Genomic DNA, 22,996 nt, shown 5'->3' on the forward strand with positions numbered 1-22,996 from the left:
ATATCCCTAGTACCATGACACCTTCTAAACCCAGCCTACAGCTTTTTGCTGATGGGCTGTTCCAGTTAATTTTGGATAATCTTCAGCAGAATCTTGTTTGTATGTGATATTAATGGTACTGTTCGATAATTTCCACACTCTGTTGGGTCACCTTTTTTTGGAATGGGAACAAATGTAGACCTCTTCCAGTCAGTTGACCAAGTGGTTGTCCTCCAGATTTCTTGGCACAAGTTAGTGAGCACATCTAGAGTAGCATCTGTTAGTTGAAATACATCAATTGGTATACCGTCAATTCCTAGTATATATAAATAATAACCTGTCATAAGAATTATTTATATCATGGGGACTTTTTAATACTGTGTATATATATGTACCAGTAAAGATGCACAGATACATACTTCTGTGTGTATACAGTAAAATATAATGTAGATGCCTTTCTCCTTGTGCCATCTTACCAGGGTTAACAAGTCTAAAATATGTCTTACGCTTTATGAGTTTATATAATCCGACTGCATTCATTTAAATATTGGAGGCTTTGTTATTATTAGGTTAATGGTAATGGAATTATCTGCATTTCTTTGTCATGGAGGGAATATTTACAAATCAACTGGTATAAATTTAACCTTTTAAAATATTCTGTGCTTTGAGTGTACTGTGAGTGTACCATGGTTTATTCAGTTATCCTCTTTTGTGTCCAACTTTTTTGTTACATGTGGTACTTCATACCTACAACTTTATATAATATCTTTTGTGTGTGTGTGTGTGTGTTTGCCAGCTCCTTTTATTTCTATTATGGCTTGAAGGTTTATAAAACATACTGGTTTTCCATTCAGCCATTTTATCTTATAATATGAATCGCACATTCAACAATATGATCACACTCTTACACTTCTTATATATAATTCTAATTTGTATAATCTTTCTGTCCTTCCTCTTCACTCCTCTGGACTTTTTGTTGGGAAATGCTCCTTTTTTGACTTTAAATGGTTGGTTATCTGAGGAGTGAGTGCTTCTCTGAGGTTATTGATCACCTGACAGGCATTTTTTTGTCTAAAAGGGGAGCTATGAGGGTATTTCCCCCTGTTCCACAGGTCAATTTCTTTTCACAACTTTTCATTTTTATAAAATGTATTTATTAGTGGAAGACCAAGACTAATGAACTACATGCTTTGCTGTCTGTGCATGAACTGACCAGTCACCAGACGTGATGAGAGGAAAGGCATTTTTTTATTTACATAGTGATTTGTGAACTCAAGAGTTGACAGGGTATAAAACTTGGTAATTTACATTTGAATGATGCTGTTCAGATCGTTGTTTTTGTTATGTGCCATTGAGTCACTTGTGGCAGCCCTATGCACAGTAGCTCTGAACTCTGTCCTATCCTTAGCCAATCTCATTGTCTCAGAGACCTCTGTCTCCGTTTCACCAGTTACTGTGTCAGTCCATCTTCTCCAGGGTTTACCTCACTTGTACTGTCGTCTCTCCATCCTTCCAAGCATGAAGTCCTTCTCCAAGGAATGATTCCATCTGGCAATATGCCTGAAGTATGTGAGATGGAGCCTCAGAAGCTTTGCTTCCAAGGAGCAGCTTGGTTTTGCCCTCTCTAAGACAGAGCTGTTCATTTTCTTGGCAGTCCGTAGTATGTTCAGTACTCTTCTCCAGAACCACAACTGAAAGACATTGATTTTTCTTCTATCATCCTTAGTCATTGTCCAGCTCTCTGAAGCATAACAAGCAATTGGGAAGACAATTTCCTGGATCAGGTACACTTTAGTATCCAGACTGGCTTCATTACTCTTCAGTACTCTGGAGAGGTCCCTAACAGATTTTCCCAATGCAGTTCATCTTTTGATTTCCTGAATGCCGCTGCCAAGAAAATTGTTACCAACCTCAGTCTCTTCTCCATTTTTCATGGAGGTGCCAGTTGCTGCCAGTTGGCCCTGTGGTGAAAAATCTGTCTTCTTAATGTTGAGTTTCAATCCATATTGCAGTTCAGATCATTAGGATCATGATGTTTGAATCATGCTTTCTCTTGAGTTAACTCTCTTTCAATTTGTGTATCATCTGCTGTGGCCTAGAATCTCAAATAGTCACGCATGTCAGACTTACCCTCACTAAAGATAATAAATGAACTTTGCTTTAGAAAAGGACATCGTGCCTAAACAAGTAAAAGGTAAGCTGTAAAAAGAACAAGAGCCATGTGCGTATGGCCATATCTGACCTTTACCAACTTCACAAAGGGGAACTGTCCCAAAAAACAAAATCAGCAACACAGACCCAATTCCCAGGAGAGCATACATGTTTTCTGTGCTCCCACACCTCCTTCCACTCACCCCAGCACCAATATTATTGCCTTACTGGGTCCAAAATCTGATGTGATAGTTTACAGACCACAGAGAACCATATTGAGGAAGTCAAAGGCTATATATAATTCAAAGATTCTCACCACTGGGCCAATTGGCAGCCTCATGATAGGTGGAAAAAGAGATAGTCTTGCTAATATTGACTCTTCCCTCCAAAGTCCTCCAACAAACTTGGGCAAAAGGCTCTTAGCTTTGGTCCAGTGACATAGCAGTTCCAAGGTCCACTCCATCTCATGTCAAGTCTTTGGTTCTCCACTGTCACTGCTATGGCTGTTGCTCATTTAGGCCATAGTCTGGCTGATGCAAGAATCTCTGGTCCTGAAGAACTCAGTACATTCTCTTCTTATTTGCTGCTGGTGAAATGTCTTCTATTCTGCTGTTGAATCTACTCAATTTAATGGTGAGACTAGCTAATCCCCTTGTGGATTGGTGAGACTAGCCAGTCCCCTTGGGGATAAGCTAATGTGCCCTATTTGCATATTCCCACCTATCCACAGAGTCAAGTCAAATTCTGTGTCTAGGAAAGTCATTTTGAACACTAAACTATTCATATGAGCAAAGGAAGGGGCGACCTCTGAGATGGATTGACACAGTGACTGTAACATTGGGCTCTAATGTGGCAGAGATGATAAAGATGGCACAGGACAGGTTGGGGTTTGGATCCATTGTTCGTAGGGTGGCTGTGAGTAGTAGTCAACTTGACCATAATTAACAACTGCAACATTTGGAATTGGTAACTGTAGTTCCTGTTGATTAGAACTATGCAAAATAAGATCTGGCTCCCAAATACTCTTCTGATTTTAAAAGTATCTTGATCATTTTAATTTATTTGATGTACTCAAAGATTATGCTATTAAAGTGATATTGTAAAAAATTATTTGTTTCTAAAATGTGCCATATAATTTTGAGCTGCTGTAAAAGAATGTATGGACTTTTTATCAGGCACTTTAATAATCATACAGGGATCTCATTGGAAGTTCATTAAATACTTGAGACTCATTACCTCTTAACCCAGAAATATTGATTGCAGTGCTTTTTTGTAATCTATGTAACTTTATAGACTTGGGAAATTAGTCTTTATTTTTAAGAGATTAAGGTACTAGTTGGAGTGTAGTAGTGTGTTTTCTAAAATATGAGAGTCCTGAATTGTGTATTTTTGTCTTCCATGCCTTCAGGCTAGCAACATGGTGAGTGTTAAAATTGATAACTTTTTTTAAAAGAAACTTTTAAGTTTTGTCCTATATGTAACCTCTTAAGGATTCTAGATTTTAATACATTATTTCCCTTTTCCCTAAACAGATTTTGTTAATTTTCTTACAAAAAATGGATTTGCTACTCACCAAAACTCCTCCTGATGAGATAAAGAACAGTGTCTTACCAATGGTGTATAGAGCACTGGAAGCTCCTTCCATTCAGATCCAGGTACAGTGTTTGACTTGATGATGTTTTTGATTTTTAAAGCAGAAGAAAAACAGACAGGCTTTTCTGGGTTTAACTAAAACTTTTATGTAACCCTCATCAATAATATTTATCAAATTACTGCTCTAAACAACAGAAGCAATGTTTCTAGTTTTAACAAGTTTAAAGGTTCAATTGTTAAATTCCTACACTGAAAAGAAAATGATTTACTATTGTTGTTATTTGACACCTAGTAAGAAACAACTCATAGCAGAAGTTTATTATATATGTAAGGTAAAATTTAGTCTAGATTATTGATAGACCTTTTTCTGTTGTTGCTATGTGCATCGAGTTGGAACCACCACATAGCTCCAATGGGTTTAAAGAGGCAATAAATTACACAGGAGGAGATTTCCCATCTTTTTCTTGTAGAGCAGCTCTTGGATTCAAACCATGTGCCTTTGGGTTGACAGCACAGCTCCTTACCACCAGACCACTGGAGCTCTTTTGTTTTCTGCCTCTTTTTAAATGGATAGTTGAAATATGAATGAAAGTATGCTATAAAAGTGTGAAAGATTGTTGCCTTTTTAAAATCCAAACATTAAGTAGATATTCTCCACACTCATTCTTTCAAATTTGAGGTATGAGTGTCCTACCTAGAAGTGCTGTTCCTTCTGCACTGATAACTCTGTGCATTGCACAAATTAAGTGCAGCATATAGACAAACAGAATGTAATTTGGCATAATCATCTCTCATACTTTTATACTAATGCTTTAGTTCTTCAAACAGCATACACTTTGCCAAACTTTAAGCATTTACTTTTAAAATTTTAGTTGTGTATCTTATCTGGGAAATAATTTTGAATTACAATTACCTTTAATTTTATCCTTTCACTGTGAGAAATGTATACATATGTTGAAAACATCTCACTGCACAACTGGTTTTCTATTTAAAAAGTTATAGTCTCAAAAAAAAAAGTTACAGTCTTTACCAGTATAGGAATTCTAATGAAGAAGACAATAATTTTGATTTATTAAAGCTATTGATTAGAACTTTTTTTAACATGAACCTAGAACCACATATATAACAAGGTCACTTTTAGAACTCATTTCTGTCTTTATCTACTAAGGCATTTATTTTGTTTATTCAAGGTTAGTAGGTCAGTGTAAAAACATTCTGAGATCACCATTAAGAGTATGTATTCAAATAATAGAAGATGAGTAGGGATGGTGTATTTACTTTTTAGCCCTTTTCAAAGAAATTATGAATTGTAGTCCCTTGAAACATTCCCATGAACTCTGTATAGATTTTATGTTCACTTTGATTAAGAAGGAGGTGAAAGGTTCAGTGACATAAAAGGCCATTTTTCTCGACAAGGGACAGATACTTTCCAAGGGAGATATTTAAGCTAATAAACACCAAACATTTTTTAATTATAATTATTATATAATTCAAATCAACTTGTGTAGCTTTGTTACATTTTAGAAACCAGTATTTTTAATATCAGTCAATATGTATCTTTAATATATGTTACTAATTAATTAGTATGAATGGTACTGGTAAGAAACAACTCAGGATTCTAGAACAGGAAACAAAATCTTTCCTTCACTCTTCATGCAAGTAGAAAGTTAGGTGGAGTCTTCTGAAATTAATTTTTGCAGTAGATATTCTAAAAGTGAAATTTGATTAGAAGCACTTAAGATGGTTTTGGAGAACATTTATAAAGATAAGTTTGCTTTGCAAAAGCTTGAAGCATTAAAACATATCATTGCAGAAATATGTATGGAATAGCTTATTATTTACCTTTTAAATTAAGCCTAAAAGTTATATTCATTCTACCTCCCACACACATACCAGCTATACACAAAGTATTAAAGAGTAAGCAAGAATTCCTAAGAATTACTCCAGTTCAGTTTCTTTGAATTTTGAGGTTTTGTTTTTGTTTACTTTTTTCATCTTCTTTTGTCTTAGATTCTTTATCTTCCTATCTCCTGGGAAGAAAGCTCACCTATCCCTTAATGAAGTGATTTAGACATAATCTAAGAGTTACCTCTTTGTAAGCTACTGCCTTGAGCTTCAGTATGCAGCACTTAGCATTAGCACTTTATAGTTGTTTTGTAGTATTGCAGATGCTAGGGTTTGTGTGCTGAAAGCCTGTCTCTTTCAGTATAATCAATGTAAAGTGGATGTCTCTTAAGGAGACACCTTCTGGTAATAAGGAGACACTTTCTGATAATAAGAGCACTGCTCATTCTCCTCTACCATCTGTGGAAAGTGGAAGTGTAAATGTAGCTGCATTTCTTATTCTCTAATTACATCACCCACATAAATACTGTAGTTGAGCGTGGGTATGAAAATAGAACTCTTTACATCTGATTTGAAAATAAGTTAAAGCAGATAAAATACATGATAGTCTTTTGTTAACACATTCTCAGTAGTTAATTAATTTCCATTTGCTAACTACAAATATTTATATGCTTATGAAATAATATCAATAGCTGTTTACCTGCTATATATTTTCTTCAGTAATCTCTTTTCTTATGTTCTTCATTTTTCTTACAAAGAGCATTGCTCATAGATCATTGTTCATTTCGCCTGTGCAAGGGATCTGACTTGGATGTTTTTTAGCCAGATTGTTCTCAGGCTCCTTTTTTTCTTTACTCATTAAGTACCTAGCCCCTGTGAGCTTTATCCCCATCTGTCCCTTTTCTTCCTTTTTCATTCAGAGTTCCCAGTGCTGTATGACACCATCTTAGTTAACAAAAGACTTAAATAACTTTTCATGCTTCTGCAAGCTACACCTATTTAAGGTGTACAATTTAGAAGAACTTGCAAAGAAAACAAAAGCCCTTTCTCAGAGTGGCCACTGTTAACATTTTAGGATGTATCTTTCCAGTGATTTTTTCCCCCAAGCATATAGACAGACACTTAGATATACATACACAATTTTTAAGGTTGGAATTATAATACTGTTTATTACAGTTTTTTCCTTAATACTATTAAGAAGTTCCAAGTTATTGCCATGGAATAAGAACTGAATCGTAGCTGACCCTCCAGTGGAACCCCAAGGCAGGAAATTGCATAGGAGGAGATTGACTCTCTTTCTCCCACGAAAGCACAGGCGAATTGGAACCTCCACAGAGGTGTGACTTTTGGGTTAGCAGTACAACTCTGTATGAACTCTACTCCCTAAACAGTCTTCTAGAATAAAAAATGTTTTTAGCATATGGATATTAGTAACAGTTAAACTCTTAATTTAAGAGAAATTATCTTTATGTAACTTTGAATTTAGTTTTCCTTAATGTAAAAGATAGAAAAATTTAGGTATTCTCATATTTGAAAACTGAATGAAGAATTACTCTAACCAGCGAAAGAGTTGGGAATGAGACTAGGGAGTATTAATTCCATGTCCTAGTTATGTGGCCTCATATGTTTTCTGGAGCCTGTTTGATTATCTGCAAAATTTAAAAAGTGGTTTTCACTATTTCTTTTACAAAGAGTTGTGGGAGGAGGAAGAAAGAAAATGTATAACAGTGAGTGAATAAAAAACCAATTTTTCTGTGAACTTTCATTAAAATCATAATAAAAAAAGGATTGTGGGAGAACCAAATGACACATGGAAGTTTTGAGTAAAGTGTATGTTAAATGAGTCCTGCAAATTAAAAAAAAAAAAAAAAACCCAACCCAAATTTATTTTGTTTGTTTATTTTTAATATGCTGGAGACTGAGAAAGTATTTCCTAAAATTGATCCAAGAATTATTTTCTTCTTAGGAACTCTGCCTAAACATCATTCCAACCTTTGCAAATCTTATAGACTACCCATCCATGAAAAATGCTTTGATACCAAGAATTAAAAATGCGTGTCTACAAACGTCTTCCCTTGCTGTAAGTATTATGTTTTTATTTTTCTTCTTCTTCTCCTTGGCTTAAATAATTTTCTTTTTTCAACAATCCTTTTGTAACTTGTTCATAGATTTTTATTCCTAGGTAGGTAAACAAATAGACTGTGAAAGTGAGCAATACCTTGCTTTTCCTGATACACAAATTACAATGTTGCATCTTTCATTTGCTCCTCCTCCTCTTTGGGCACCTCAAAAATACTTTAAGTGATTGAATTTTTTTTTTATGCTTATGTTCATAACATTCAGATTAAGACAGATTAGGAAGACGGATTGGCCATTCACTTCTGAAATAGCAGGCCTCTGAAAACCCTATGTACAATAAAACACATGTAGATAACAGAAAGGGCAACTGAAGTTGAGCTTCCAAGTATGGAAGCACAAAGCAGACACTAGTGATTGGGATATGGAATGTGAGAACCACGAATGTAGGAAAATTAGATATTGTTAAGAAGGAAGAAATGGAACACATAAATATTGACATACTAGGCATTGGTGAGATGAGATGGACTGGCATGGGTCATTTTAAGTCTGATGATCATATGGTATATTACTCCAGAGATGAAAAGGTGAGGAAAAATGGGGTTGCTTTCATAGTTAAAAATGTTATTGCAGGATCCATCTTGAAGTACAATATTGTGAGTGACAGGATAATATCCATACACATACAAGGAAGTCCACTGAATACTATCATTCAGATATATGCACCAACAACCAGAGCCAAGAAAGAAGATATAGAAGATTTTTATCAACTTTTACAGTCTTTGATGATCGATCTCATCCAAATTTATCTAGTGGAATATGAGTATTTAAATTAAATTACTGCTCAATAATATTTTTTCCTCTTCTTAAGATACTAGCAGAGCCTTGAAAGGCATCTTGTTTATAAGGAGATCTAGGGAATGGATTTATAATAAAAACTGCTTAATAAATGTGCATTTTATATGCTCCTACTTCAGAGTGACAAATAGGAACTCTTAAGTTGTATATATAGTGCCTTAAGATTTCAAAATTCATCCACACCAGTTAAAAAAAAACCAAAACTTGTCAGAAAAAAAAGATTTAAAAATTCTTTCTAGGAAATCCTGAAACATAATCATGAGTTAAAATTATGTAACTTAGGGGAGCTCTGGTGGCCTAGTGGCAAGGAGCTGCAAGTACAATCCCACAGGCACACGGTTCGAATCCACCAGATGCTCTGCCGGGAAAAGGAGGAACAATCTCCTCCTGTACCAGTCAGATCTGATTTGACGGTACACTCACACAAAAATTAAAAAAAAAAAAAAAAAGGAAGGAAAAAAATTATGTAACTTAATTGTTGTATGTGCCATCGAGTCACCTGCAACTCATAACGACCCTATGTACAACAACCCTAAGCCCTGCCCTGTCCTTTGCCAATCTTATTGTCTCTGACACACCTAATCCCGCATCCCCAGTCATTGAATCAATTCATCTCATCGATGGTCTTCCTCTCCTGCACTGTCCCTCACCTTCCCAAGCATGACATCGCTCTCTAAGGACTGGTCCCTCCTTGCAACATGTCCACAGTATGTCAGACGAAACTTCAGAATTCTTGCCTCCAAGGAGCAGCCTGGTCTCACCCTCTCTAGGATGAATCCTTTTGTTTTCCTGGAAGTTCATGGTATATTCAATACTCTCTCCAGCCTCACAGCTCAAAGGCATCAATTCTTCTATCATCCCTATTCATTGTCCAGCTTTCTGATGCATAGCATGTAACTGCAAAGACTATGACCTCGTTTAGTTGCACCTTAGTCTCCAGACTGACATTGTTGCTCTTCAGTGCTTTGGAGAGGTCTCTGACAGTTAACTTTCCCAATGCAGTTTGTCTTTTAATTTCCTGGCTGCTGGTACCGAGAGTGTTGATTGTGGAGCCAAGCAAACTAAAGCTGTTAAAAATCTCAGTCTCTTCACCATCTATCATGATGCTGCCAATTAGCCCAGTGGTGAGAATCTTTGTTTTCTTGATATTGAGCTTCAATCCATATTGAAGGCTGTAGTCTTTGACATTCTGCAGCAAGCACTTAGGTCCTCCTCAGTTTCCACAAGCCGGGTTATATCATCTGCATAATGCAGATTGTTGATGAGTCTACCTTCAATCCTGATGCCACACTTCTCCTCATAGAGCCTAGCCTCCCGGATAATCTGTTCTGCATATAGATTGAAAAGGTATGGAGATAGGACACATTCTTGTTGTGTACTTCCCCAATTTTGAACCATGCAATGTTTCCCCTCTCTGTTCTGATGACTGCCTCCTGGTCTAATATCTTAATGTTGTTCCCAGTAATAAATTGTAAAGAAGAAATGCTGTAACAGCTATATTTATACATGAATTGTATGATTGTTATTCCATACTTTCTGAAAGAAAATAAAACTAAATATGTCCAGTTTCTCCTAAAATATATGTATACTAGTAAGATACCGTGATTCTTTTCAGAAAATGAATTCTAAGAACAAGCCAAGCCTTAAGATACCTCTTTATGAATTTTTAATGTTCCTTGTTTTGAATTTCAGAAAATAGTTGTATATTATTTTTAGAATAGAAAAAAAGAAATGGAATTTCTTTTTTTATAGAAGTAGGCTACTCCCCCCCTCCAACCAAGTATGTTTTTCTTCTTATATCTTTTTGTAAAACTGGGATTTTACAGATTTTAAGGTTTTGACTCAAAGGCAGTCTGTTTTAAAAAAATTCTAGCTCAAAACTAGAGTATGAAATATTTAAAAAAATAGTTAATTGGGCATAGAACTTGATAACTTAAAAGCTTCAGTGAACAAAGACTTATCAAGAAGTAGAAATCTTTTATATAGAATAAATATGGGTATTCCATATGTGTTTTAAATAAACTGAACTTGAATTTTAGGTTACTATTTTAGTGAGGAGCTATCCTGAAAGGAACGTTCTTAGTGAAGATCTATAGAAGTAGGCATCGCTTAATATCCACGATTAGTTCTGTAAAAAAGGTTATAAGTGATTTTCATGTTGAATGAATACCATCCTCACTGCTGCTACTGCTGGCATCATCAGCTGCTTCAGAGAGCAGGAATAGGACAGAGTAAAAACAAGCAGGGACCTAGTCTAGCCTTCTGCCTGCTTGAGCAGTAGGAGCATTCCAGCCTGTGCAGAGCCATGTCCTCTGACTCACCTGCCTGTACCCCACCTATGGTCCATTGCTGTGGGAGTCTAGGTTTAGGGTCTTTAAAATCAAGAGAGGAAAAGAACAAGAAGAGAATTTTTTTCCTTTATAATAAACCAAAAACCCCTTTTGAAACCACAGGTGTGTATGTGTTGGGACAGTGCTTCAATGGACAGTAAGCGAAACATATCTGTATAATAAAATCCGCCACTGTTAAGTCTGTTCTAAGTTAGAGTGTCTCTCCGTTAGGTATCTCAGACTTTAAAACTCAACAGTAGATGAGATTCTTTTTCTCCTTTATCTTTCCAGTAGTTGTTGATAGGTTTAAAATGCTAACCTTTCCTTTAGCAGCTCAAGCAACACATGACCTGGTAAAAGCTTCTGAAGTCTTTGTCACTTTATTAAAAGTGTTGGAAAGTTAAAGCCATTCCTTGTCTTCACTTAACTAGTATTCTAGTGAACAGTCATATTCTTAATCATCTCAGGGAAATGTTAATAAAGGATAGTAGCTTTAACCCGTATTTTATTTTTGAGAGTTTAATCTGTGTGTATGAAGATGAAACTGAAGTTTAAATATTTTGTTCTTAAGACAAATGACTAATGCACTTTATCTTTTTTTAATAGGTTCGTGTAAATTCATTAGTGTGCTTAGGAAAGATTTTGGAATACCTGGATAAGTGGTTTGTACTTGATGATATTCTACCCTTCTTACAACAAATTCCATCCAAGGAACCGGCAGTCCTCATGGGAATTTTAGGTAGCTGTAAACTTAATTTCCTTTTATTAAACTTGATTATTTTGTAACCATGCACATAAATTATCTTATAAAATCATTCTACACTCTACTAATTGAGGATAGAGTAAATATATCTGTCTGTATTACTTTTAGCAGAAGAAAGAAGAACTTTGACATTTTATAAATGTGTAAGGCCTTTGGGAGCTCTGGTGGCCTCATGGCAAAGAAGCTGCACTGCACTCCCGAAGGCATGGAGTGTGAGGCCACCAGCAGCTCTGCAGGAGAAAGATGGGCAACCTCCTCCCATGGATTAACTGCCTCTGAAAACCTGCCAGAGTGTCAGCTGTGGGTCGGTTTCCACTTTGTGGTACACAATCAGACATTTAGGAATCTTTGCTTCATAAGTACTGTGTACTATAATGCCGTTTAAATTTCCTCTTAAAATGGTTCAAAGTAAAGGAAAAACAGTGGGTGCTACGAGTGATGATATGTGTCTTACTAATACTACGATATATTTATATAAAATACTCAAGTTATAAGAGGTATTAAGTACTTTCTCTGCGGTATTGTATTTGTCATCCACGGAATTGCATGAAATAAGTAGATATGTTGCCTCAATCAGTCAGAATCAACTCAAGGTTAGTGGACAACATTTCTTTTTCAGAAGGAAAATGAAACAGTGGTTAAATAACTTATTCACTGATGAATGCTTGAACTGGTTTTTTAATTTAAGCATGTTTAAATCCTAATGCGTATGTTTCACTGTTGATTAACATACTGCTAATGCACCTTAGCCTTGAAGCACATTCTATTCTAGCAGTTAATTATAAATTACTCCAATATAAATTATTTGTAATAGCTGTCCAAGTCTTAGCTGGAAATTCCAGGGATGCACTGTACTTATAGAAATAGGCAGTTTGTAGAACTACATAAACAACAGATTGACTTTTTACTGAATATGAAGTTCTTTGTTTATCTTGAAGAAATTGTTACTCATCTCTGTATCTTAACACTTATAACTTAACTATAGTGTCATTTATAGGAAATTCTCTGTAAATATTTCTATGAGTGTCAGCCAGCATTGTGATCCTTTGTAGACAGAACTTCTTAGAAAATTTTTTGTAACTTTTATGCTCAAATTTGGGGTGGTCCAGTGGGGCGGAGCTACACTGCCAACCCAGAAGCACATAGTTTAAACCACCAACCGCTCTGTGGGAGAAGGGTGGCCAGTCTCCTCCTGCCCGATTTACTGCCTCTGAAAACCATGAAAGAGTCAGCTTAGGGTCAGTTCTGACTTGATGGCACAAAACAAAAACAGAGGCTTTAGTAGAGTGGAAAAGAGCCCTGGCTTAAATTCTAATTCAGTGACTTAGGGCAAATCTTTAAGATATAAAATTAGTAGAAAAATAACATCATAATCATATTCTTCTGAGAATTCAGAGAGACACTGAATGGAAAGAACCTAGCATAACTCAACTCATTGTTGACAAGAATCAACTCATAGTTGATCTTTTTGTGAGTTTTCAGAGGCTATAAATCACATGTGGGAAATTGTCCCTCTTTTCCCATAGGGTATGTTGTTGTTGTATACCACCAAATGGGAACAAACCCATAGCTGACCCTTCAGCAGGTTTTCAGAGGCAATTAATCATACAAGAGGAGATTGTCCGCCTTTGTGCCCAGAGTAGCTGGTGTATTTGAACTACGTACCTTTGGGTTTCCAGTACAACACTCTTGGCACCAGTAGCCAGGAAGTTAAAAGGTGTATTGCCATGGAAAGTCTGCTGTTAGGGACCTTTCCAGAGTTCTGAAGAGCAATGGTGTCTCTCTGGAGACTAAGGTGCATCTGATACAGGCCATGGTCTTCGCAATCACTTGTTATGCATCACAGAGTTGGACAATGACCAAGGAGGACAGAAGGAGAATTGATGCCTTTGAACTGTGGTGCTGGAGAAGAGTATTGAGAATACCATGGACTGTTAGGAAAACAGATTTGTCCTGGAAAGGGTCAAACCGGGCGGCTCCTTGGAGGCAAGGATTCTGAGGTTCTGTCTAACATACTTTGGACATGTTGTAAGGAGAGACTGGTCCTTGGAGAGGGACATCATGCTTGGTGGGGTGGAGGGACAGCACTGGAGGGGAAGACCCTTTATGAGGTGGATTGATTCAGTGACTGGGGTAATCGGGATGGCTGCATTGGAGACAGTGCGATTGGCACAGGACAGAGCAGAGTTTAGGGCTCTTGTACATAGGGTCGCTATGAGTCACAAGCGAGTCGACGGCACATAACAACATGCTACCAGAGCTCCCAATGGAGGGAGTATGGGGCTTAGCAAATAAAGATTTCATATCTCTCAATAAAGTATTCCAATGAGTTTATCAACAGGAGAATAGTAATATGCTATTTTCTAAAGTTTTGACTTACATATAAAATAATGAGAACCTCACTGAAAATATTTCCAAGAGCAGAAACAAATGTGCAGTTTTTCAGGTGAAGGCTTTGTGGATGGATATGAAAAGCAGAATTGTGAAGGTTAAGTAAGTAGGTGAAGCAGTGCAGAAGAGTAGCCTGGGATTGAATTAAGAGTGTTGTTGTTATGTGCCGTTGAGTCGTTTGCGACTCATAGTGACCCTATGTACAACAGCCCTAAACCCTGCTCTATCTTGTGCCAACCGCACTGCCTCTAACACACCCATCCCGATTACCCCAGTCACTAAATCAATCCACCTCATAGAGGGCCTTCCTCTCCTGCGCTGTCCCTCCACCCTCCCAAGCATGATGTCCTTCTGCAAGGACCTGTCCCTCCTTACATCCAAAAGATTTCAGACGAAGCCCCAGAATCCTTGCCTTCAAGGAGCAGCCTGGTTTAACCCTCTCTAGGATGAATTTGTTTGTTTTCTTGGCAGTCCATGGTACATTCAGTACTCTTCTCCAGCACCACAGCTCAAAGGCATCAATTCTCCTTCTGTCCTCCCCAGTCATTGTCCAACTCTCTGATGCATAACAAGTGATTGCGAAGACCATGGCCTGCATCAGGCACACCTTAGTCTCCATAGAGACACCGTTGCTCTTGAGTACTTTAGAGAGGTCCTTAACAGCAGACTTTTCCATCGCAATACATTTTAAACAGTTTAATTAAGCAGGATCGTTAAAATAAAAATCCCACTATAAAGTGGTGAATAAAATTCTCATACTCCCTAACAGATGTCCCTAACAGCAGACTTTCCCATGGCAATACCTTTTTTGATTTCCTGGCTGCTGGTGCCAAGAGTGTTGACCATGGAGCTGAGCAAACTGAAGCTATGAATAATATCAATCTCTTCACCATCCATCCTGATGCTGCCAATTGGTCCAGTGGTGGAATCTTTGTTTTGACATTGAGTCTCTGTCCATACTGAAGGCTGCAGTCCTTGACCCTCTGCAGTAAGTGCATGAGGTCCTCCTCAGTTTCAGCAAGCAAGGTTGTGTCATCTGTATAACACAGGTTGTTAATAGATCTTCCACCAATCCTGACGCCACACTTCTCCTCATAGAGCCCAGCCTCTCGGATAATCTGCTCTGCATACAGGTTGAAAAGGTAGTAAGTAGGCTTAGAAAATACTGAGTCGATTTCCTGGAGAAGTATGCCTATATGTACACACTTCGAGTGATAAATTTTCTGCATGTAACATGCTCACAGGAATAATGCATGTACCAACACTGCACCCATAGGAAGTGAATATATAAAAGGGATTGTGCAACTTGCAGTAAACCCCCCTTATTATTATTAATTTCATTGAACACATACAGAGATTTTGGAGTTCTATTCATTCATTGTTGCACTTTTCTCCCCACCCCCACCTGCAGTTTGCTCCTCTCCTTGAAAAGCAAAAGAGAAACTCCTTCATTGGTACACAATCCCCCCCACACCCCACACACCACCACCCCCACCCCGAGTATACTCCACTCTGCAGCCCTCATTCTGGACTCTTATGATAATCATAATGCCCTAAAATGTATTAATTTTAAACTATTCTCTCCCTCATTGGCTTCAATGCAATATACATAATTTGTCCAGTTTTTCTCAGCCCCACCCCGATGTCAGCCTCATTCTACAACAGTGGCACCGTGCAGTATTTGTCGTTTTGTGACAGAGATATTTCACTCAGCATAATGTCCTCCAGGGTCACCCATTTTGAATAATATTGCATGAGTTCCTTGTTTATCAATGCAGTGTAATATTCCATTGTGTGAATATACCACGGCTTCTCTATCCATTCGTTTGTTGATGGGCACTTAGGTTGTTTCCAACTCCTTACTATTGTGAACAAAGCCACGATAAACATGGGTGTGCATATATCTGCTTGGATGTCATTTATGGTCTCTTCAGTATTTGAGTAAAGTAATAGGAGGTACTTCAAATTTGAGTAAGAAGTTTGGAATAGTGACGTTCTAGCCTTACCGTTTCACTGAAAGAACTACCTGATTCTGATAATCTTTTCATGTTACACCGTTAAATACACTCTTATGCCTATAAAATGATTGTATTGTGATTATTTAAATACTGACTAATGATTGCAATCATTCTTATCTGTAAAAGCTTCATGATTCTAGATTTTTGGGGGGGAAGAATTGGGACTATCTTACAGGAAATTTCATATTATTGTTGTTGTTGATTGTGGTTGAGTTGAGCACGTCACATAGTGACCCTATGAACAAAAGGCCTGAAGCCTTTCTATAACTATCAACATTCTAGAGGCATGTTGTTTAGGAAGTGGATGCCACTTCTGCTTCCAGCAGGAAGTTTCATATAAATATGCTGTTTTCATGATTTCTGTTAATTTGTAATGTTAAGTTAAAGAGATGTGTCTTAAAAGAATAAAATGTGTCTTATTCTTTTATATCAGGTATTTACAAGTGTACTTTTACTCATAAGAAGTTGGGAATCACCAAAGAACAGCTGGCTGGAAAAGTACTGCCACATTTAATTCCCCTGAGTATTGAAAACAATCTTAATCTCAATCAGGTAGGAAATTATTCATATACGGTCATTTTTGGACTTAAATATACAATTATACCATGTATAAAAATTGATAGAGTAAGAAAACATGTACCATAGAGTAAGTGGGGGGTGGGAAAGTACTTGGGTACAGAGTGAGACAATGTGAGATGGAAGGATTGGCCTTGAAGGCATCTTTGGGAGGTATAGTAAGTTAGCAGAATTTTGAAAAATCTAATCAGATTTGGACTGAGATATTAACATGAGCTAAGACAAAGTCATGGCTTTAGGGAACATAAGAAAAATAATTATTTTTGCTTTAGAAATCATCACAAATCTCGAAATAAAGCCTCACATTTTCACTATCTCAGTCTCTCAGGTAGGGCATGACTTAGCTGAATTCATAAGATCACCTAGAAAGCTGCAAACAAGGGCAGGAGTCTCATCTTAAAGCTCAGCGGAGAAGAAAGTGCCTGAAATCAGTTTGATGATTAGTGGCACGATTCAGATCATTTGAGACACTGACCTAAGAGCCTCTGTTCCTTACATTCTCATCCTCATTTTCTTGCCTTTGAGACCTCTCCAGCATAGCAGCTAGCTTTATCCAAGCCCAAAAGGGTAGAATCTTCTAGCAAAACAAAAGTTACAATGCCATGTAGTATAACCAAAGGATTACTTTTGCCATATCCTGAAGCAGGTCACAGATTGTGCATACACCCAAAGAGGGTATTACACAGGGCATGAGTACCAGACCGAGGTGATAATCGATTGCGCTGATAGAGTCTGTGTGCCATAAGGAATAGATTCAGATGGTCCCTGAGTCATGATGGGTTTCCTTCCACTGATTCTATCATAAGTCTGTTCTGATATAATGCAAATATCTAATTAAAAAAATTTATTTTTCCATGATGATTACTTGTTATTGTCATTGTCTTTATAAATTTGTCTTTGGGAATTAGAACATTAAATCACTCTAGTGTGAGTGGATTGCAACTCACAGAGAACTGCTACGTAGGGTATATTGCTAGAGAAGTGATCTACCACGTCTTTATTCTTGGAGTGTCTGGTGGATTCAGGGCACTGGCTTTTTGAGTCTTTTTAACATCAGTGCCTCCAGGGCCCCTTTAAGATGCATCTACCCTTTCAAAAAGGACAGTTATGAGGATATTTCATTGTTACTCCTATATCTGTCTTAATTATTAGACCTGTAGTTCAGTTTGACAAGAGAGAAACAGGGAGAAAAGGAGATGAAGACTAAAATAGACTCAACATGTTTTTGTGGTTTATAGAAACTTTGAAGAAATAATAAATGATTGAATAAAGAGGTATTGTTTTCAGAGATTACCGTAGAATCGCGTCTCTGCATACCTCTGATTGCTTTGGTTATCATAACTCTCTTCTTATGTGCTTGATTTTTCCTGGACATTATAGGCTAATAGGAAACTGTAGTAAGGGTAGTCAGTAGCACATTGGCATTGCCAACCCAAAAGGGGAAATCTCCCAATATGATTTACAGCTTCAGAAACCTGATGGAGGATTGTTGTCAATCAGAACTGATTCAGTGGTGGTGAGTTTGAAGGTTTTTTTTATTAGTTGTTTTTTTGGTTGTGTTGTTAGGTGCCATAGAGTACAACTCAAAGCAGTCTAGTACTATAGCTGATTCTTAATTGTATCCCTAGAACCTGGTGCAGGTCCTCAAACAAAAATATTTATTGAATTATGAGGAAAATTGAAATCCAGAGTAATGACAAGGCACTTTGTTCATAGTGGAACTGGCTTTTGATGAGAGGTACATGAAAGAGGCTAGAAAATGTTTTTGTTTTTTTCTTTTTTCTTTAATTGTCCAAGGATTGATCGGCAAGGCAAGATTTATAGTTAAAAGCTGAAAGTGAAAGAATAATGATGAAAGAAAGAATGAAGTGAGCCAGGAGCATCAGGCATTGGAAAAAGTACCTGGATGAGTGGATTTTGGAGACAGTTATTTGTAAAATTAATCAGCTCAGATGCTCTTTGAAGTAATAAACTTGGAGAGTTTGTATCCCTAGGTGTCAGTTTTTGGCTCATTGCTTTGTCTTATGTAGCAAGGTAGAGGTTAGATGAGGAAGAAAGGGAGCTCAGGAGTATCGATAAACAGTAGGATGACAGGACAAAGAAAACCTCTGGTTCTTCTGACTTCTCAAATTTCTGAGTGAGGTTTTTTCCTCTTTCCCCAGGCTTATTTAAGATCTGTAATTTCATTTGAAAGGTTATGCTAGTTTTTTGATTAATATTTTGGGGATAAATTTTCATCAGCAGAAATACACTGATACCTTTTGCTATTTGACCCTAGGTTAGCATGGACGATAAAATTAAAACTCAAATGATATTAAAACATAGTCTTAAATATCCATTAAGAACATCAGTTATTTGAAAGTTAAGTTAGACACATTTAATATTTCTAATGCTCTTAAGAGGACAAAATTTATATTACAAAGTTTATAAAAATATGTTTTGCTATTAGTCCGAATAAACAAAAATTTTCTATGTATTACTAAGTAAATTTTATAAATAAGTACAAATTCAGATGACCAATTTTTGATTATTATAAGGAAATCTGTATATGATAACTGTTGAGATCTAATTTATACAATACCTGAATAATAGCTACTAGACAATTTAGAATATAAAGTTCATTAAAATATGCTTACTGGAACGTAAAACCCCGAGCAACTAACATATTACCATTGTGCATAGTTATTGCACAAGCTTAGTATCCTGAGGTTAGATACTTAAATACACTTTCCTTGTTGTGACATCAGTGCTTTGATTGGGTCATAGTCTAGTTAAGATGGAAACTATTATAATTAACTCATTATAGTAATTGATTATGTTCACTGCTAACTCAAAACATAACCTTATTGATTTCTTTTTATAACAGTTCAATTCTTTCATTTCCGTCATAAAAGAAATGCTTAATAGATTGGAGTCTGAACATAAGACCAAACTGGAACAACTTCATATAATGCAAGAACAGCAGAAGTAAGTAGATTGCAGTTGAAGTGGACATGGTCCACGTGTGAGCTTGAAGTTAATCCTATAATGGAGTTTTCTGGAATCAATGGAATAGAAAAATTGCTGATTTGAATTTGAGCATATGTAGAATATTTTTTCTTTTAACATTTTAAATTGAAGTGATTTAAAATCAAAGAAGTATTGTTGAGACTCTCATTTTTAATGCAATATATTATTGTAAAATTCTGTTCAAGGAAAGGCCCTTTACAGCATTAGCAACTCAAAGAAAAAACTCAAACTCAAATCATTTCTGACTCCTAGTTGCCCCTCCGTTTGTTTTCTGAAGCTGTGAATTACGTGGTAAGAGATTGCTCATCTTTTCCCCACGGAGCTGCTGGTAGATTCAGACCACCAGAGAGGCGTGAGCTGTGGGTTAGCAACACAGCTCCCTGTGGACTCTGCCACCAGAGCGCCCTGCATTAGCCACCAGCATTGTCAGTTCAGGTCCCCGAACACTAAGGCCACCACTTAGGTTTTCAAATCTATGAGAACCTTTATGTTTTGGTTTCTCCTTTATCTTTTCTCAAATTCTGGAAACATTTCTAAAACATTCATTTCATGTGTGATATCACGCTGTTTAAGGAAGATATTCTAAATTATAAAGACAAAGAAAAGGTAGAAATTGGCTTGTTGATGAAAAGCTCCACTTTGATTTTCATCAACCATGAATTTTACCCCCAGAGAAAAATATGATTATAATCTTTGTCCCAGAGAAATACATGATTATAGGTTGCTTGTTATTATTAACTCCTAAATCAGATGACACTGTAAATCAGTACAGTTGATAGCAGTCATCAATAAGATCTCCAACTGGAAACTCTTTAGCTTATGTATGCTCCAGTGTGACAGTGAAAGCTTTTGGTCTATGAATGTATGTAGAATGAGGTTGAATACATTGTTTGAGTGAGCCACTCTCCTCTCACTCTTCTTTTCTGAGCTGTACTACTTCTGTTAACATAAAAGCATTACTCCCAAAGGATCCTATGTAATCTTTTGAGTTGCTGTTACCACTTTGATATCTCATATGGTTCTTAATAAAGAAATTAATGAATAACAGAGAGGTTTTTTTCTTTTACAAGTTTATCTAAATTACTGAGGGGCACGGATAGTGAGACTTCGTCTCACATACTTTGACATATTGTCAGAAGAGACTAGTCTTTGGAAAAGACATCACACTTGGAAAAGTGGAAGATCAGAAATGTAGGGAAATATCCTCAGTTAAATGGAGTGACACAGCCACTGCAACAAAGCAGGCTTAAGCACAGTGGCTATTGTAAGGATTCGGTAAGGTTTTGACCTTTGGTGTATAGCATTGCTATGAGTTGGCGTTGACTCAGCAGCACCTAACAATAAAACTTGGTTGTTGGTTTTAAGAAGACTGTGTTTTATCTTAAGTTTTAAAGATTGTCTCAGCTCAATTATTTCATGGATTTTTGTCCAGCTTCCATGGCTCCAGAATGTAAAAACTCCTTGAGAATTTTAAATTCTTTTCTTTATTTTTCCCCATTTGATCAGGAATTTTCTGGAGGTTCTTTGATGAAAGTGTCCAGTAATGGTTAGTTGATGCCATCCAATTAGGGCAAAATATGCCATCCAAGAAAAACAACTTTTAAAAATCTATAACAAACACAAATTTAGTATCCAGTAATAATTTTGTAAAAATTTTAACAAACACAATTTTAGGGAGTTGGAGTACTAAACCAAAGGTCTCATCTCTCAGGATGTTAGAATCTACCAACAGTTCCATTGGAGAGAGGTGGGCAATCTCTTTTTTATGACTTACAGCCTTAGCAATCCAATGGAGTTTACAACTCAAGAGCAAGGAGAAAAAGAGAAGAGATTAGTATATTGGGTGAAATGGGAAATAAACATTCTTTTCCTCTGCCTGTCTAAATCCTATCCCTTTTCCACGTTATAGATCTGGTCTCCATTGTGTGATTAGACAGTCTTTAGTGTGAATATTTAAAAAGTATGTATCCTTATTTATTGCTTATTTTATCACAACTCATCTCTTGCAGATCTTTGGACATAGGAGGTCAAATGAATGCTTCAGAAGAGATAAAAGCTACAAATGTTGGGAATCAGGTAAGAAAGTAAATTGTTTTACTTCTAGAAGGTTCTTGAAAGTGTACTTCATTTGGGAGACTTTCAACATATTTCAGCAGTAAAATCATTCTTTTATTGACATCTGTTCAAACAGTTTACTTTTTCTCAATTTCAGCAGATCGACAAGGTTTTTAACAGTATTGGAGCTGACCTTCTGACTGGTGGAGAACCAGATAATAAAGACGATGGACTACAGAATAAACATAAAGGAGTAAGTTTCTATGCTATTCTTGATTTAAAATTGTAAGATTTTCTAGAAAGCCCAGATTTTTGGTAAGAAATAGTCTTTAGCATCTAGATAAGAAGTATTTTCTAATTATATGCATGAAATTTAAACATACCATTGGAACATGACCCAACCTCCTACTTGACAACTTTAAAAAAAAAAAAAAAAATTTATAAGTTTATAGCAGAGTTGGGCTTCCATTCATTTATTGCACATTTTCCTCCCTACCTACCAGTTCACTCTTCTCTTTGAAAAAGTTCTTTCATTGTTACACAATTTCCTCTCCTCCCCCAAGTCCACTTTGCTATGCAGCTCTTCCTCAGGACTGTTGCCATGCATATAATACCTAATCATATATTTCTTTTAAACAGTTCTTTCCCTCATCTGTTTCAATGAGGTGTACATTATTTATTCTCTCTTATCTTATTCCCCCCAACTCCCAAGTTGTCCTATTTTATAACAGTGGCATTATGCAGTATTTGTCCTTTTGTGACTGAGATATTTCACTAAGCATAATGTCCTCCATTGTCACCCATTTTGTATATTTTATGAGTTCCTTATTTTTCAGTGCTGCATAGTATTCCATTATGTGAATATACCACAGCTTCTCTGTCCATTTGTTAAAGTCCATGAGCTATCTGCCTTTTTTACAAGCCATACAGGACTGTTAAACAGAATTCGTTGGCACCAACACCCCAGCCTTTTAGCATATCTTTCATCAAGGCACTTACCTCCTTTTGTTCACCAGGTATCTTCTTATATTGCTTCAAATTAACACGAGTGGGCTCAGGTAATTCTGAGGGTTCTCATTTAGCATGTCCTATCCACACTGACCTCAGGGCAGGCTTTTAAGTCCTTAGTTTTACATTTTTCAGTTGTTGTAGTTACATGCCCTTGAGTTGCATGCAACTTATAGCGATGCATACAATAGCTCTGAAGCCTGCCCTGTCCTGAGCCAGGCTCACTGACTCCCAACACACCTAGGCCCATTGCCCTAGTTACTATATCAATCCATCTGATTGGGAGTCTTCCTCTCCTGCACTGTCCTTCCACCCTTCTGAACATGAATGATGTCCTTCTTTTT

The 22,996-nt window shown here is 36.7% G+C and overlaps 1 protein-coding gene across 1 annotated transcript in view; it reads left to right on the plus strand.

Annotated features, from left to right (window-relative positions):
* The window catches only part of SCYL2 (SCY1-like 2 (S. cerevisiae)), a 73,509-nt gene that overhangs the window by 43,104 nt on the left and 7,409 nt on the right, over positions 1 to 22,996 (plus strand). The window contains exons 9-15 of the mRNA XM_006888518.1: positions 3,663 to 3,785; positions 7,535 to 7,648; positions 11,439 to 11,571; positions 16,438 to 16,556; positions 19,447 to 19,547; positions 21,599 to 21,665; positions 21,802 to 21,897. Of these exons, the coding sequence (XP_006888580.1) occupies positions 3,663 to 3,785; positions 7,535 to 7,648; positions 11,439 to 11,571; positions 16,438 to 16,556; positions 19,447 to 19,547; positions 21,599 to 21,665; positions 21,802 to 21,897 (753 nt within the window). The remainder of the gene's footprint in view (positions 1 to 3,662; positions 3,786 to 7,534; positions 7,649 to 11,438; positions 11,572 to 16,437; positions 16,557 to 19,446; positions 19,548 to 21,598; positions 21,666 to 21,801; positions 21,898 to 22,996) is intronic.

This window comes from Elephantulus edwardii, unplaced genomic scaffold (assembly GCF_000299155.1).
Source record: "Elephantulus edwardii isolate Elephantulus edwardi_28Jun2011 unplaced genomic scaffold, EleEdw1.0 scaffold00068, whole genome shotgun sequence".
Taxonomy (NCBI): domain Eukaryota; kingdom Metazoa; phylum Chordata; class Mammalia; order Macroscelidea; family Macroscelididae; genus Elephantulus; species Elephantulus edwardii.